The sequence below is a fragment of the Eumetopias jubatus genome, unplaced genomic scaffold (assembly GCF_037043125.1).
Source record: "Eumetopias jubatus isolate StellerSeaLion01/CBP00866 unplaced genomic scaffold, mEumJub1_p1.0 scaffold_10, whole genome shotgun sequence".
Taxonomy (NCBI): domain Eukaryota; kingdom Metazoa; phylum Chordata; class Mammalia; order Carnivora; family Otariidae; genus Eumetopias; species Eumetopias jubatus.
Genome location: NW_028274816.1, coordinates 100,910,183 through 100,927,971, shown reverse-complemented (window position 1 = coordinate 100,927,971; position 17,789 = coordinate 100,910,183). Strand labels below are relative to the sequence as shown.

The following is a 17,789-nucleotide window of genomic DNA, read 5'->3' as shown; positions in this document are numbered from 1 at the left end:
ATGGCCATTTTACTGAGGCGGGTCTATGTGGGCAGTCCGGTATCTGGAAAAGGCGACAGATCCTGGTTTGTTCAGGGTGGCTGTGGTCACAGAGGAAAGGGACCGTCCAGGCCCCGCACTGCTGGCCCTGTGGCGGGAAAGGCCATGACACCCGGGAACGAGGCCCCGTGGCACCCTGCTTCTCCTTGTCTAGCCAGACGCCCCTGGTCAACTCTGAAAAAGGCACATTCTCCACCTCGACAGGTTAACACTGCCTGAATTTCCATTTACAACTGAATTTTAAAGACTTGACTAAAGTCCTTGGTTTTTCACTTCTGGTAAGAATCCTTTTGCAAATCCTTGCAAGTGATCCTACCATGAATTCAGGTTTCTGGGAGCTTGATTACACCCACCAGAACAACAACCTACATATATCTGGGGCTCAAAAAAAGTTTAATTCAGCAAACTTTTCTAGACCTCTGTGTGCTAGGAGCTGGGGGTTATGGCTGAGGACCAGCCTCCCTGCTGTTGGGGAACCTGAAGACGACAGGAATGAATCACTTTCCATGGCAACAATCATTTGAAGTCCTAACAAGACTGTATTCAAAACAAAACTCCTGAATTCTGACGAATGTGCACACACGTGTGAGCGTGAGTGCTAGTGCATTCTGACGTCATCCTTAAATTAGTCCTAAAAAAAGGTGGTTCCGGTTTGTATGTTTGCTCTACCACCAGTGAAGTCTACATTTGGAGGCTCTGCCGTGTTTCATTTTGGCCTGGCTGAGTCATTTTTGCTCTTAGGGCTCCAGGATCTTTCTTGGCAGCACAGAGCCCTAAGAACTACCTAAAAGTGGGCGGGGTGAGAGCCTGCTCCTCCATCCTCTGGCTGTGTTTCTGAGATACACACCCCCCTACACACCCACACACCCACCCTGTAATCGGCCAACTTCCTCCTTCTGTCCTTGGAATAGCAACCAAGACAAAAAGCAGTTAGCATGAGTGGCTTGAGCTCGCCAACGCTGTAACTCAGGACAAAACCTTTGTAATTCTTCAAATGGTGGGGTTTTTAAATAGGCTGGAACTTCAACACCCTGTTTTCTAAAATAGAATAAAAATAATAAAATAAAATAGAATAGAATAGAATAAAACCATGCCCAAGGCATCGCTCTTCTAACAATCCAAGTGACTGAGAGCAGTCCAAGGGAAATATTCCAAAGCAGCGGATTCTGAATGCAAGCCCTCCAAAGATTCATATTTTAGAAACTATGGACTTACAGGAGTCCTCCAGGGGAATGTCTGCCCACCTGATGGCCTCTTTGTTTGGGTATCTTTAATCCTACTGAAATACTTAAAATGCAGTCTCTTCATGGGAATTTCCACCCACTAACTGCCAGCCACGGGGCCAGCTTCAGACCTCACAATGTGCCTCTGCCTATGAACAAGGTGTGGGCAGTGGGGAGGGGCCGGGGCACACAGGCATGGTGGGGAGAGAGGGGCCTGCGTTTGCATAGTTCCCTTACAGGGCTCGAGGTGCTGAGGTCCCCACTCAGGAGAAGACCCAGGGGTGGGTGCCAGGGAGCGGGGGAGGGAGGCAGGGGGCAACGGAGGTCAGGAGGGGCCCCAGGGGCATCTCGAGCCTTATACTCCCACAGACCTGCCTTGGGCCATCCAGGAGAAACATGCACGTCGCAGGCCTTCCCCCTCTGCGCCCCCACCTCAGGGAGAGGGCATCATAAACTGTAGGCACAGGACACACCAGGGAGCGACAATGCCTTCCTTAGCAAGCTTCTTTATATGCTCCCCAGGGGGAAAGTGGCCCAGGGCTGTATTGGGACAGACTTGTGGGCAAGTGCCTGGTGATGCTGGGAGCAGGGTACACTGTGTTTCCTAAACATGGCAGCTTGGGGCACCTGGACCAGGGCCTCCCCTCCCTGCCTCTAGAGAAGAGGCAGCAGGAGTGCCCTAGAGTTTCAACTTCCCCTCCTTGACTAGTTTCTCATTGAGCTGGCAGAGTTGGGCCAGGAAACCATCGTTGGGGCCGATCTCACGGTTCTGCCTCACGATGCTCAGGGCAGACTTGACATCCATCTTCTGACGCATCATGAGGTAGGCAATCACGAGGGTTGGGGAGCGGCTGTAACCTTCCCGGCAGTGGACGAGGACCCGGCCTGAAAAAGAAAGAGGGGCACGTGAGCTGGAGTTGGGGCCGTCCGCACACAGCCCGACTCGAGTCAGAACTCTTCCGGGGAAGCGCCAATGAAAAGTACAACAAGACGCCCTTGTGTCCCCACCCCCGCATGGAAAAAGATGGAAAACACAGAGCACCAGTGAGGATGTGGAGAAGCAAGACTTCTCTCTGAGGCTGTGCAGGGCGGGGAGGTACACCTGCACGTCACTCTGGCCGACTGTGGGGCCGCACGTACTCAAGCGGAACGCATGCAAGTCCTATGGCCCAGCAGGGAGGTGCACGCGTGTCCCCAAAAGACACGTGCCAGAATATTCAGAGGGCGGAGCTGTTCATAACGGCCCCAACTGGCAGCTCCCGAAGGCCCATCAATAGCAGGACAGATAAATAACAAGAAGGAGGGGTGCCTGGGCCACCCAGGCACCCCTGAATTTGAAATTGCCATCAAAAGCAAAACATATAGGGCCACTGGGTGGCCCAGTCGGTGAAGCGTCTGCCTTGGGCTCAGGTCATGATCTCAGGGTCCTGGGATTGAGCCCTGCTCAGCAGGGAGTCTCTGTTTCTCCCTCTGCTCCTACCCCCACTCGTGCTCTCTCTCTCTATCAAATAACAAAATAAAGCCTTAAAAAGAAAACAACAGAGAAATGACCCAAATGTCCACTGGCAGGTGAACGGACAAACTGGGACACCTCCGCACGATGGACAACTCGTCAGCATTAAACAGGAAAGAGCTACGGCCATGTGCAGCCACACGGGTGGAACTCATGGCAATTATACTGACAGGGGCCAGGCCAAGAAAACGAACCCGCCGTGTAATTCCACGTATACAAAAGTCTACAAAATGTACACTCATGTCTGGGGACAGAAAGCAGAGCCGTGGTTGCTTAGGAAAGGAAGGCGGAGGCGACAGAGGGGAGAGGTCACAGAGGCGCCTGAGGAAACGCCAGGGCTGGGGCGTGACGGGCGGGCTCACTATTGTGCTTGCGGTGATGGTCTCACAGGTGTGCACCTATGCCAAAACATCAAACTGTAGGCTTTATTTATTTTTTTTTTAAAGATTTTATGTATTTATTTGACAGAGAGACACAGCGAGAGAGGGAACAGAGCAGGGGGAGTGGGAGAGGGAGGAGCAGGCTTCCCGCGGAGCAGGGAGCCCGATGCGGGGCTCGATCCCAGGACCCCGGGGTCATGACCCCAGCAGAAGGCAGACGCTTAACGACTGAGCCACCCAGGTGCCCCAAATTGTAGGCTTTAAATACGTGTGATTTGTTGAATGTCAATTATACCTCAACAAAGCGGTTTAAAAATATAAAAGGAACATGCATGTCGAATACAAACACAGGGACAGAAAAAATCAAAACACACAAACAAAAAGACCCTCTCACGCCTCCCCCCCATGGCCCACGAGGCCTGATGCAATCCAGCCCCCCCTTCTGAAGTCATCTCCTCCTGTCTCTCCAGACAGCGGGCCTCTCAGCCTGCAAACCTCTTTCCTCAGGTGTCTGCTCCCCGACCCACCTTCTCTAAAGCCACAACCCCCCCCACCACTCACTCCTAGCCCTTCTCCCGCCTGCTTTAGTGCCCCCCACCACACAGGCCGGAAACGTTTTTTCACTTGTTTGCTGTCAGCTTTGCCTGAAACGGGGAAGCTCCACAAGGCAGGGGTGTCTGCCGTTTTGCTCCCTGCTGCATCCCCAGCATTTGGTGAAAGAAAGCATCAACAAGTCCCAGCACATTGCATTTCCACTGTGGAGGGGGGCGTCCCTGGGACCCACAAGCCTTGGCTTCTCTCTGCCATCACCCCCTCCCACCACAGAGCCTTAGTTCAGGTCCTCATCACCCTCACCTCCACCCCCTCCACGCCTCCAAACCGAGCTCTCGCTTTACCCTCACCACCACCAATCCACACTCCCCCCAGCAGCCGGAAGGGGCTTTCTAAAATTTAAAAACAACCTGTCACCCTTTGCAGGACTTCTAGTCTCCAAGGTGTGGCTTACAAGGCCAAGTGCCCACGGCCCTGATACCTCCCCGTGCTTTCCCACACCCCAGTGCCTCTGCACGTGTCATTCCCTCTACCTGGAACACAGTCTCTCTTTTGGCCACCTGGCAAACTCCTACTCATCCCTTAAAACCCCAGTTCAAGTATTTCCTTTGTCAGCATAGGGATTTAGAACCAAAATCTTTGGGGCGCCTTGGTGGCTCAGTTGGTTGAGTGTCTGACTCTTGATTTCGGTTCATGTCACAGTCTGAGGGTCATGAGACTGAGCCCTGCACCGAACCTCCCCCCCTCCCCCGGAGGGGCACATGTGCACACACACTCTCTTTCTCTCAAATAAATAATACATCTTTTTTTGAGAGAGAGAAAGAGCACGTGCGTGCGTGAGCCAGGGACGGGGGGCTAGGAGGCGGGGAGGACAGAGGGCTAGGGAGGGGCAAGCAGACTCCCTGCTGAGCGCAGAGCCATAGGCAAGGTTCAGTCTCAGGAACCTGAGCTCATGACCTGAGCCAAAACCAAGAGTGGGACTCTCAACTGAATGATCCACCCTGGCGCCCCGAAAAATAAATCTTAAAAAAAAAAAAAAAAGAACCAAGACCTTTGAAGTCATATGAATGTGGGCTTAACTTTTAACTTGCTGGTTGCGATGGTTACATGTGTCAACTCCGCTTGTCTACGATGCCCAGTTGCTTGGGCAAACACTAGTCTAGAAGGTATTTCCTGGATGTAATTAACACCAACTATCAGTTGACCTTCAGTAAAGGAGACTGCCCTTAATCATGTCGACGGGCCTCACCCAATCAGTTAAAGATCTTAAGAGCAAAAAGTGAGGTTCGCTGGAGAAGAAAACCTTCTGCCTCGAGGCTGTAATAAAGAAGCCTGGCCCCGAATTTCCAGCCTGCCACTCTGCCCTACAGATTTCAGAGTTGCCAGATCCTATAATCATGTGAGCCCATTCCTTAAAATAAATAATATCTATTTATTCTATTGGTTCTGTTTTGCTGGCCAGTACACTGCTTATGAGCTCTGTGACCCACCTAAGCCCCCGCACCTCAATTTCCTCATCCGTGTTAATACTACCCATTGCACCGTGTTGTTAGGGGACTGAAGGTAATGTCATATAAAGCCCTTAGGCTAGTGTCTGGCATATGCAAGCACTCAATAATGAACTCCTAGCCAGCAACAGGAGTTGTCTGGTGGCACCCAGAACCTTCTACAACAGCGGCCTGGCTCTGTGCCACTGTTGGCCACGCACAGATCTATGCTCCTCCACCAGACTGTGCGTGCCTTAAGGGCACGGACTGTGGGGTATTGATTTCTGGATGCCCTACAACTTCTAGTATGCACTTGGTGCTCAATAAATATTTGCTGACAGCCAAGTGAATGATTATCCACCAATGCCTCTATCCTGCCATTATTTTGAAGGAAATCTGCTAGCCCAGAGGTCAAACAGAGTCTCTTCTGTTCCCATCACCCTACCCCAAAACAGGACTCTATTCTCCCCGTGCCTCCCAAGCAGGAAGGGGGAGTCCGCCACTCTCCTGCCCATTCCCTCTCTAGCCAGTATACCCAAAGGATGTGCAGTGGGGCTCTCCCTGCCCAGGCCCTGGCAAGGGGACCCTCTGCAGAGCCGCTGCCTCACCACCTGGTAGATAATCAGCAGCCCAGGACTCATAGAGCCGATCGGGAAGGGGAAGGTCCGACTCCCATCCCTCCAGGCCCCACCCAGATAACACCTCCTCCGTATAAGCCTCCCTTGATCCAGTCAGGAAGTGACTGCTTCCTCCTCTGAGCACTCCTGGCTCATCCCACTTCTCCAAAGTGAGGGACGCCTGGCTCCCCCGAGCCCTGCACCCTGCGGGAGGCCAGTGTATTTCTGTTCACTCACTCAGCCAGTCAATCCTAGAGGCATTTACACTTGGCATGAGAGCCCACGGAATTTATTTTTGTCACTCACTCGGTAATTATTTGCAGTGTGTCTGCTAGGTGCCCAATGCTATATCGCGTGCTGGGGAGACAGACAGGGACAGAGTGGACCCAGCCTGAGGGTAGGCTTCAAGGAAGACAGAACACTATGCCCGGTGCTAAGGCACAAGGTGGAGTTTGCCAGAAGACAAGGTAGGGAGAGGCAGAGAGAACTTTCCAGACTGACAACTTAGCCCATGCCACCTCCTGCTAAGGCAGGAGGTCACAAAAAGTCAAGGTCTGTTCCTAGTGGTAGGGGAAGGGGAAACAAAGTCAGAAAGCTCTAAGTTCCCCGAGTGGATGACCAACCCATATACAAGAAGAGCAAAATCCATCCCCTTAACTGGGCCGCTCGCTCCCATCTACACAGGAACTCAGTACAGCCGGAACGGAGGGGGTGACATACACGAGACTGTAATGGACCATGAAGGGGCTGATAGTAGAGCGTGCAGATTTCCCGGGTGATAAAACCTCCCTCCTGAGCCCCAGACATGTGATAACCAGCGTCTAGTCCACACTGGTCACTGGAAATCATTCCAGGGGGAGGCTGCTGGGCAAGAGAAGCAGAGACAGGCCAGAAGCAGGGGGACAAGGCTGATTGCACATTCACAGGGCTCACCTCCCCTGAAAAGGCTGTGGGTCAGGGAGGAAGAGGCTGGGGGACGCAGCCTGAAGGTAAAGGCAGATGCTGAGAGGAACAAGCTAAAAGCAGGAAGGGCAGGTGGCCCGGCCTGCTCAACTGAGGTCTGCCCTCTGCCTTCCAGGTTTCCCCCCGGGGGGCGGCCTGCCTGACTTCCAGTGCCTCCGCAGTTTTCCTTCAGTCTTAGATTTGTGCTGCAGGAAGCATTTAGAAAGTGGCTGGAAGATGTGGCCTGTGGGCTATAGCTTGCTGAGCACCAGCCTAAGCCAGTCATGGCTGCCCCATTCCCCTGGCCGGGCATTCATGTAAGCCAACTCCAGCCAGTGAGATGTGAGGGGAAGCCCACTGAGGGGTTTCTGAGGACCCTTCTACTTGCTCTTTATTTTTATTTATTTACTTATTTTTAAGATTTTATGTATTTATTTGAGAGAGAGAGCACGAGCCGGGCAGAGGAGCAGAGGGGGCGGGAGAAGCAGACTCCCTCTGCTGAGCAGGGAGCCCGACACGGGGCTCGATCCCAAGACCCTGGGATCAAGACCTGAGCTGAAGGCAGACGCTTAACCAACTGAGCCACCCAGGAGCCCTTCTACTTGCTCTTAAAAAAAAGGAAGAAACATGAGGAAGAGACGGCTGCCAGGTCTTTTGCTATACTTCGTCCCGCCAGGGTGTGGTGACTGGGTCTGCCACCGCCATCTTGGGACCACTAGGGGAGAGCCCAGAAGGTGGCAGGGGGAAGATGCCGCCACTGAGCTGCTGAATCAACCAGCCCCAGAGCTCCAACACCTCAGCACTTCTTATCACAGAAGATAAATCGTTATTGCTGAACCTATCTGAATTGGGGGCATGGCGGGGAGTGGCTAGAAATGAACTCCCAGCCAAAGTCCACTCAAACACCAGGACCCCGGAGGCTGCCACTGTGAGAAAGGTTTGTACATCTTGTGTAACGTGGGGCCTCTTGACAGGTTCCAAGAGGAAGCCAGCTGTGGGCCTGTTTTCTAGAAAAAAAGTCCAGTCAAAGCTGCCCTTGCCTTGTTTCCTGGACCGCAGGTGTCTTACCATTCTTTTGAGCCAAGGCCTGGTCGATGAAGTCTGCAGCCCTTTCAAAGTAGGCGCTGAGGTTGAACTCCTGCGTGTCATTGGCCTTGATGCCCAGGTAGGTGATACCGGAGTCCTTGTAGAAGTTGGCATTGGTGTTGACGTGCATGAAGGACCTGCCCTCAGCAGCGTTCAGCACATGGGTGATGCCTAGTTTCTGCAGCTTGGGGATGTCTTGCGCCACAGACCTGGACAGGAGACAGCAACAGGGGATGATTAACTCACCAACTGGCAGCCGCGGGGGGAGGAAGATGGAGAAGATTCTAAGTCTCCTGGCAAAGCTAGGAACTGTCCACGCTCGGCCCCTGCCGGCTTCCCCTCATCTTATGACCTACCTCCCTCCCTCCAGCCATATCTAATTACCGGCAGCTTCCCCAGATAGCTGGGGCGTTTCATGCCCATGTTTGTTCCCTCCCTCCGGAATGCCCTTCTCAAGCTTCTCCCTGGACACACACCCTCTCATTTTCCACCACCCTCTGCAGCATGTCCCGATCGCCCCTCCACCCCATCTGGCATCGTGCTCCCCTATCCTGTGGTGGTGGTACAACCCAGTGGCTCAAAATGGGCTCTAGAGCCAGACTGCCTGGGTCTGAATCCAACCCTCAGACTTCCCAGCCAGATGACCTTGAGCAAGCCACTTAACCTTTTGGTGACTCAGTTTCCCTGTCTGTCAAATGGGGCTGATACCCCTTGGGGTGGCTGTGTTAAATGAGCGGTCCCATAGACAGAGCGTGACACTGTGGTCCGTGTTCTTCTAATGCCTGATTGTGCTTATTTGTTCTGAGCTCCTGGAGGGAGTAACCCAGTCTGCCTTCCCAGCACCTGCTACAGCACCGGGCACGTATTAGGTGCCGAATGACTATGTAGTGAATCAGTGAAAAAGAAGGACATCAGCACATCCGAGGCAGCCTCCTTCCTCGGATCATAAAGAACAGCAGCCCCTCCAGTCCCCCAGAGGGACCTTTCCGCCACAGAGCACTAGCCACGTCTCTGAAGCCCTCCTGGGTGAGCAAGCACTTGGGGACCGAGTGGCGCCAACAGAACTCTGGGGGTTATAAAACATTTGATCTGAATAGTCAAAGGGCTCCTTTATTTCATCTCCCAACAACATCCCAATTCAAACAGCAGTTTATACTTCACAAAACGCTTTCTCCGACTCGATGGCGTCTGCCTGTCACAGCAGCCTGTGAGGAAGCAAGGCCTGGGCTTGAGCTCTGGCCCCACAGGACGGCGGGAGGATGAGCTGTGGGTCACACGGGCTGCTGGCAGCCGAGCTGGGAGGAGGCCTGACACCAGCCCTGCTCTGCCCGCCCCCCTCACTCTGCCTGTCATGTCCACATCAACTGCATATCCTGAGTTCTAGAAAATGAGGCTCATACAGGCTCCTCTTTGCCTGTGAGCCCTGATTTGGTTCAGGGGGCTCCCAATGGGCAGGGAGCACTTGGCTCCCTGCTGAGTGCCCCCCCCAACACACCCCTGGTCAGGTCAAAGCCAGATTCGTTAATCAGGCAGGGGATGTGTTTTTCTACAGTGGTCTTCAGCACTGGCCACTCTGGCTGCCACCAGACAGACATTCACAACCTCGGTTTCCACCCAGGAAGTAGGGGCAGCTGAATATGCCAAACTGTCCGAGAGCACAGGGTCCCTGAGGGTGCCACGGCTACATGCTGCTTGGGTGTCTGGACAGGGCGCTATCCTCAGAACTTTGCAATTCCCTGAGCCCTTTGGCTGAGGCTCTGGGACTGTTGCAGCTGTCCCTGCTCACAACGCTGCACATGGTTGTAAAGCAGTGGTTGATTAAAAAAACTCTGAAGGTGAGCTCCCATTCACCTCCCTTATGCATTACAAATTCAACATTCAACAAATTTACCATTGCCATTACTATCACTATGAATGTGCACTGTAAGTGCCTGACACAGAGTAGGTGCTCAATACGGTGAATGAAGGGATGGAGTGGATGAGACTGTCCCCCATGAAAGTGGGCCCTGCCTTATGGACCCCTGTTAGCCCCGCGAGGACCCCCGTTTTTGCGGCAGCCCTTAGCAGGATAAGCAGCAGGACAGGGGATACAGACATGAACGAGACATTGACTCTGTCCTCACAGTCCCTCAACCACCCTGGGCCACCATTTCCTCCCGGATAAAAGGAGAGAAGGAAGTTAGTTCTGGGTTTCCAACACGCAGACCCTGGGCCATAGAGCGTAGGGCGTCGGTAAATCAAACCCTATCCGGAAAGCAGGCGAAGGAGCGAGGGAACCCCAGCCCAGCTCTCCGGATCCCTCATTTGGAGTATTTCGATTCCTTGATCTAGCCTGCCCAGCCAGGAAAGTTCCACGCCCGATTTGTGACGTCAGCCAGTTGCCATGGCAGCGAAGGCAGACATTCCGCGGTGACCTCACTGCAGAACCAGGCAGCTGTCACATGACGCGCGGGCTGGAGACCGGCCGGGTGACAGAGGGCCACCTGTTAAGTGATCACGGTAGCCCGACCCCGCCCAAAGCCGAGCCCCTAGAGGGCGGCGGCTTCGGGCCGGACGCCGGGCTGGCCGAGCGTCCCGGGATCCGGGCCCCCCGCAAGGAGGAGGACCGCGCGGGGCCGGGGCGGGGTCTAGCCCCTCCGCTCCCCGCGCGGGGGCGGTCGGCGACTCCAGCCCCTCCCCCGCCCCTGCGATGCTCCCGGACGGCGACCACGCCCCGCACCGCCCACCACCACCCCCCCGCACGCCCGCGACGCCCCCACCCCGGCTTTCGGGTGGGCGGGGCGCCCCGGCTGCTACTCACGCGTTGCCCACGTAGATCCTGGGGGTGACCTCGTTGCAGGGCTGGCTCGGCAGGCTGTAGCAGCCGCTGCCGTCCGACAGCAGGTCGTTGAGATCCTGCACCGAGAGCTCGAACGGGCCGGACATGGCGGCTGCCGGGCCCTGCACGGCGGGGCAGCAGCCTGCGAGGGGAGAGCCGCCGGGTCAGCTGGGCGGGGGCTCCGAAGCCGGGACCCGCCCCGTCCCGCCCCGGAGGCGGGCCCGCCGGGCGCGGGAAAAGGCGGAGCGCGGACGAGCGGCGCGCTGCGCTCCCCGTAGGCAGGCGCGGCGCCGGGCGCCGCGCGGACGCTCTGGGGGACCCCGGGCCTGTCGGCCCCCCCACCCCGGCGAAGATGGCGCCACCCAGGAGTTTCGGGGGTCCTCGGCCCACGCCCAGCTGAGGCCTTTCCTGCATCATTATAAATGGGGAAGTGCAGTAACTTCATTGGATTAAACGCAGAGAGCAATAAATGTTCCCACTGAACGGGGTACACACAGGTGTCGCTTAGTTTTTGCAGGATTACCGGGACACCCGATTCCGCTTGTGCGCTGATCTGCCTGCTGCGGACCAGCGGCATTGACACCACCCGGGAGCTGGTCAGAATTGCGAAATCTCCGCCCCAGCCCAGCCCCGCTGAATGAGAATGTGCATTTTACAGGCCCCCCTGGCGATCCTTAGAAAGGTTAAAGTTTGGGAAGCCCAACTCTGAGGCACATTTCTTCCAACCTTTACTGGGAGTCAGCACCGGGCTTCAAAGCTTGGACTCTGTGCAACCAGGCTTGGCATTCTGACCCTGGCAAATCAACCTCTCTGAGCCTGCTTGCTGGGGGTAAAAAATGGGATACTAGTACCTAACTCCTAGGGTTCTTTGAAAGATTGAATGTGACACTCAAGGAAAGCGCCCGGTGAGCACTCAGTAGGTGTTCTCCCTCTACATCACCCACTAGGTGCCACTACACGTGCTAGCATGGAGATGAATCAGGCTCCTTTGCAGCCCTTCCAGGAGCAGCCGCTAGCCTACCATGAGCCTCGTCAGTGTTGGCAGCCCCCCATTTGCTGAAATCCCACTAAAAGCAGAAAACAATCTCTGTCCTCCTGACGATGGCAGATTCCCACCCCACCCCCACTCCTCCAAAAAGCGAATATCCCAGGAATTTAGGAAACCCCCCATCCTGAGCCCTGCCCTGCCACTAACTTGGTTCCTGAGCAGCAGAGCAGGCTATTGCTTTGGACTTCAGGTTCTTCATCTGCAAAATGAAAAAACTGGATGAGACTCTCATTAAGGTCATCTTTCACCTCCCCACAAAAGCTTGTGGTCTCACACCTCCAGAAGATCTACTGTGGTGGAGACTCCTTAGCTTATAGCTGAAGGTGTGTGACCGAGGCTGGACTTCTCCATCCCCACCCCCCACCTCCCACCGGGTGCCTTCCCACCCCTCCCAGCACACCACACCTTTTCCCCCTGGTGTTGGTGGCATCCGCAGGCCGGGCGGGTGGGAGAGATTCTGAGTCTTGACCCTCATCTTGATTTGGACCTGTGTTAGCTTCCAAACAGAAGCCCAGGGACAGCCAAGCATGCTCTGCCGCTCCTCTTCCTTCCCCAAGACCTGTCCCTGATGTCATAAGGGGGTAACTATGACAACCTGTAATGGGGACCACTAAGTACCTCACAGAGGAGCCTGGGTGCCTCATTTCTGAAGTGAGACTAGGAAGAGAAGATGAACAATTCCCTGGATTATCTAGCCTACCCTGTAATTGTTTCTAATCACAGACAGAGCACAACCTTCAGAAAGAAGCTGGACTTTGGCCACTACGTATTTCACAAGAATAGAATACAAATAGGTATGTGGGCAGTTGGGGTGGGACACTGTGATTAGGAGTTCTGGAAGGGTCCACACCTTAGAGATAGTGACAGTAAACCAGACCAGTACATGGCTTTGTGATGATATGGCCTTCTCTGCTGGGTTGGGTCAAGAGGACGTTGGCGTCAGTGACAAAATTTACCAATGGATGGAAATGCTCACTTAAAACTCTTTAAAGCCAGAGTAAGCTAGAGAGACAGTAGAACTCCAGCTCCCAACAGGCTAGTTGTACTGGGAAAGGATGGGAGAGAATCTTTCATTAGATGCAAAGGACATTCATCTCTGTTGTAGTTTTTCTCGTCCTCACATTCTGTTATTTGTGCTGAAAACTCTTCAAAGATGTCAGTTTGGGAAATTAAACTAACCTAAAATTCCTGAACCAGAGTAAGGTCAGAACTCAAAATTGTCATGTTTATTAGTCGGGGCAGTTGTCTGGAACGTGAGCAGGTTTTCCGAGGTAGCTAAGAGGACCCCTGCGTAGTAACATGGCTCTCTTTTATCCTCTAGTGAAGCCTACTGTTGATACCAAACCTCCAGTGGTGCACACACATCACATTTTAAAACTGAGCAAACTACAGGTATTCGTTCTTGCCCTCTGTGGATGTACTTTATTATCGATTTTTATCAATGTCCTGAAGAGGCCCAGTTTCCCAGAGTTATAAATACCCTCCTCACCCAGAGATTTGTTAAGATTCCCTGCCCTTTGCACACCACCCATCCCTATGCTCTCCTCCCAGGCTCCACTGCGGCCCTCAATTTGCCCCTTTCCCACCATTCCAGAGGAGGGTGATGCGGAGCCTTTGGGTGTTGAACGATGTGACCATGGTGGGGATGCGGTTTCTTACCAGGGTGAACAAAAGCGAATCGACAAAATCGAATACGAAAACAAGCAACTGTGTCAGAAAATCGCAAAGGCCCATCGTGGCCCTGCCAAGGTGGATTGCTGGAATGAATATTTTTCCAAGAGGTAGTGTTCTCTCTCCTCTCTTCATGTTTGGGAAGTCAAAATTGACTTTCCCCTTGTTGGCTTTTAGTGCGAGGTTCTCCTGAGCAGGAGGTGTACTCGAGAGAAGGTATCTTGATGGTAGCCAGAGACCAGGTTAAGGAGAATGAAAACTATCCAAAACGGGGACCTTTCTCTAGTTGGTAAAGAGCTAACTTTTATTGCAGCCAAGAGAATTTTTGGAATTCTATTCAGAGTTTGTCACAAGAAAACACTGCACACTTTTATAAAATGGTGACCGTAGCTGGGACTATGACACAGCATTCTTAAGAATCGGTTCCTCAAATATTTCCTGAGGAACTATCATGTGCTAAGTGCTATGAATACAAAGATGAAATGAGATATATATGTTTCCCAGCCTCAAAAAACTCAAGACCTGTTAGGGGAGACTTTTCTGTAAATAATAATGCTGTGTAGACAGGGCTACAAAAGAAGTGTATGCAAGGGAAAGAATTTGGTCGTGTGAGGGGGGAGGGCGTGTCAAGGTGCCTTTCCTATATCCTGTGTATCTGAAACCATTGAATGGTGAGATGAAGTGAAGCAAAACTCGTCACCAGCCTTTTGTGATGTGTCCATAGGCAAGACCTTCCCCCGTCATATAAACCAGACATTCTCAGTCCTGGTTTCACATAATTATTCCTGGGGTGCTTTTATAAAATGCCAATGCCCAAGCTGCACCCAGACCAATAAAGTAGAATCTTCTAGTGGACATCAGGGTTGAGAACCACTGATAGAAACCTGCCAACGTTGTGCCCGGACCCCAGAGCGTAGTCTAGTTCAACAGGGGTAGGGGGTTCTCTGGGCTCAGCAGGAAAGTCTGTTCCCTGCACTTAGGCAGCCTGGGTTTACGACATCACGACTTCATCCAGGAAAGGAATTTTATTCTCCGGCCATCTCAGGATTTTGTGTTTTTCAGCTTAAACAGAGAAACAAGGAACCGGGAACTAGTGAGAATCACTGTGGAAAACCAGGGCATTCTGAAGAGGCTTGGTGATCGCAAACCCCACTATGACCGCAGGTTGTCCGAGATGGACTGGCAGGCACGTGGCTACTCTGTGCTCCTCCCTTGCACCCACACAGTTCGTCTGTGTTCAGAGTAGAGTCGGTCTCAGAAGAGACCCCCTAAGCGGCTGAGGGAGAGATCATGCAAAATGCAGCAACTGGTGAAAGAAAAACCACCCAGAGCAAACAAAGCTGACAGGAGCGAACCATCCAGGAGCTAATCCATTTGCTCCTTGGGTAGAAAAGCCACCATGCGTCAGTTTCAGAAACTATCTGGTAGCATCTTCCCTCAAGCTTTAATTCATTAAAAAAAAGACTGAATGTACAAGCAAAAAGGAGGAAGGGTACACGATTTCCTTCATTTAGGAACAACCCTTCAAGAAGGAAAAAAAAGCCTTCTGCGGTCTTTTTAAAAAAACCCCACTCCCTGGCTTGGGTCTGTAAGCCTTTTCTAAGCCAGCCTTAGGAGCTAGACCTTCAACTTTAGCACCAGCCCCATGGCATTGACATAAATCTTTCTGATTTTTCCCTTCAAGAATTCAAGGCGCTATATCAAAAATACAACAAGATATCTTCTCTCCCAAGATGAATAGGTATGTCTTAACACGGCTGCTTCTTACTGGGAAATACAGTGATCATGGCTGATAGCAAAGCCCTAAGAACTATACAGATGGAGCACAAGGGACCCAGTTAAAGGGATGGATTTTTGCCCTTCTAGTACAGAAGGAACTTAGAGCTCTCTGTTTCCTCTCTCCAAACGAGGAGGAAATGGCTGGGCTTTGTCATCAGCTTTGAGTCTTTCCGTGAGTCTAAGGGGAAGTGATTTGTTGCAGTAGGATGTAAACAGGAGGTCTCATGGCTTTCTTATTGCACCAAAGTTACTTTACTCTGTCACTATTCAAGTACGGTTGTGTTGGCATTTTGTATTATTTCACATTATTAGGAATGACTAAGTTGTGTGTGTGTGTGTGTGTGTGTGTGTGTGTGTGTGTGTTTTGCCCCTGGGGAGAAGGATAAATGGACACTCAGGCTTTCCAAAGAATAGTTCTGTATAATTGATGTTTCTCCATTTCTCTCCCTCTCCTCTCCCTGAATACAAGGTTACTCACCATGGAAAAGATACAAGAGAAAGCCCTAAGATTTCTTAGCTGCTTAGAATTTCAAGACACTCCTAAGTGGCTGAATGCTTAATCTTAGGATGCTACAATAAAGCTTGGAACATAAAATGAGTAAGTTACATTGAAACTATCCAAAGGCTTTAAGTCCCATCCCAAAATGGGGACAGAGTGGAGCATGCGGAAGGGAGAATGCAATAAGCATTTTTATTTGGGACTATGAAAAGAAGTTTCTCTGAGAAAGTAAGAGAGAGGAATGCCTTTTTAAAACATAACACCGTCGGGCACCTGGGGTGGCTCAGTTGGTTGGGCGACTACCTTCGGCTCAGGTCATGATCCTGGAGTCCCGGGATCGAGTCCCACATCGGGCTCCCTGCTGAGCAGGGAGTCTGCTTCTCCCTCTGAACCTCTTCCCTCTCATGCTCTCTATCTCTCATTCTCTCTCTCTCAAATAAATAAATAAAATCTTAAAAAAAAAAAACATAACACCGTTGCCACCATCCTAGAGGGGAGGAAGGTGGGGTTAAGATGACCCAGCCCCAAGTACAGCTCTGTGAAAATGGAAAACAGAAGCACTTGGTAAGATTAAGGTTCAGACAACACAGAAAACAAACGCCATTAGTCTCTCTGTGAATACACAGCATTGGAAAAGAATGCTCCATTGAAGTTTCCACGTACTCTGTTCATTTATAGGGAACAGCAACAGTGAAAGTGTCAAACATATCTCAAAACATATGGCAAGACAACGCTGCATGACTGCCATGACTGATCGTGCTGGGTTTGAGCCTTTTTAAGCTTTTTATACTGAAAGAGAGTAGAGCTTAAGTGTTCTCATCACAAATAAATAAACTTTTTATTTTAAAATAATTAGATTCACAGGAAGTTGCAAATAAATGTACGCGGGGGCAGGGGGGCTCCTCCACCCTTCACCGAGCTTCCCCCAAAGTTAGCATCTTGTGTAACTGTAATACGATATCAATCCGGGAGGCTGACGTTGGTACAATCCATAGAGTGCATACAAATTTCACCAGTTATACATGCACTCGTGTGTGTGTGTGTGTGTGTGTGTGTGTGTGTGTGTGTGTCTGTGTGTAGCTCTATGTAATGTTATCAGATGTGTAGCTTTGGGTAACTACAGTCACATTCAAGATACATAGTTGACTGTACCATCATCAAAATACTCCATGGTACCACCCCTTTTAGTGACAGCCCCCCTCTTCCTCCCATTCCTAACCACCCCCCACCCCTGGCAGTCACTATTCTGTTTTCCATCTCTGTAATTATGTTATTTCATGAGTCTTACATAAATGGGATCATGCGGTATGTATCCATTCTTTTGAGACTGGCTTTTTAAAATTCCATATCATTTCTTTGCAGTTCATCCAAGTTGTGTACATCAAAAGATCATTCCTTTTCACTGCTGAGTAGTATTCCAAGGTATACATGTACCAGTTTGTTTAAACATTTAACTGTTGAAGGATATTTGGGTAGTTTCTAGCTTTTTTCACTATTATGAATAAAGCAGCTAGGAATATATGTTACAAGTTTCTGCACGAAAATAAGTTTAATTTCTCTGGGATAAACACTTGAGAGTACAATTGCTGGGTTGTATGGTAAGCCCATTTTAAAAGGAACCCCAAATCTGTTTCCAGAGCGGCTATGCCATTCACATTTCTACAATGGATGAGTGATCCAGTTTCTCCACAGCCTCACCAGCATTTGATATTTTTCATTTTAGCCATTCCAATATGTGCATAGTGACATCTCATATGGTCTTAATTTGCATTTCTCTAGAGATTAATGAAGTTGAACAACTTTCATAGGCTTACTTGTCATCTGGATATCCTCTTCTGTGAAATGTCTGTGAATATCTTTTGCTCATTTCCTAACTGGACTGTTCATTTTTTTAATATTGAATTTTGAGAGTTCTTTATATATTCTAGACCAAATCCTTTTTTGGATATGTGATCTGCAAAATATTTTCTCCCAGTCTGTAATTTGTCTTTTCTTCCTCTTAACAGAGTCTTTCATAGAGCAAAGTATTTTAATTTTGATGCCATCTAGTTTATCAATGATGAAACTGTTCTGTGTTTTGATATCAATATCAATATCCTGGTGACATTGTGCCATAATTTTACCATGTGCTACCC

General features: G+C 51.1%; 2 protein-coding genes across 2 annotated transcripts; one reads left to right on the top strand and one right to left on the bottom strand.

Moving 5' to 3' along the window:
• Positions 1-1,203: 1,203 nt before the first annotated feature.
• On the bottom strand, positions 1,204-10,824 carry DUSP3 (dual specificity phosphatase 3). The gene is made up of 3 exons (XM_028092768.2): positions 10,640-10,824; positions 7,822-8,048; positions 1,204-2,147 (listed from the first exon to the last, which is right to left on the bottom strand). The coding sequence occupies exons 1-3, from the start codon at positions 10,762-10,764 to the stop codon at positions 1,942-1,944; spliced, it is 558 nt and encodes a 185-aa protein (XP_027948569.1). The 5' UTR covers positions 10,765-10,824; the 3' UTR covers positions 1,204-1,941.
• Positions 10,825-12,375: 1,551 nt separating this feature from the next.
• Positions 12,376-15,117, top strand: CFAP97D1 (CFAP97 domain containing 1). Its single transcript, XM_028092832.1, has 5 exons — positions 12,376-12,499; positions 13,027-13,097; positions 13,368-13,486; positions 14,439-14,562; positions 15,061-15,117. The coding sequence occupies exons 1-5, from the start codon at positions 12,376-12,378 to the stop codon at positions 15,115-15,117; spliced, it is 495 nt and encodes a 164-aa protein (XP_027948633.1).
• The last annotated feature ends 2,672 nt before the right edge of the window (positions 15,118-17,789 follow it).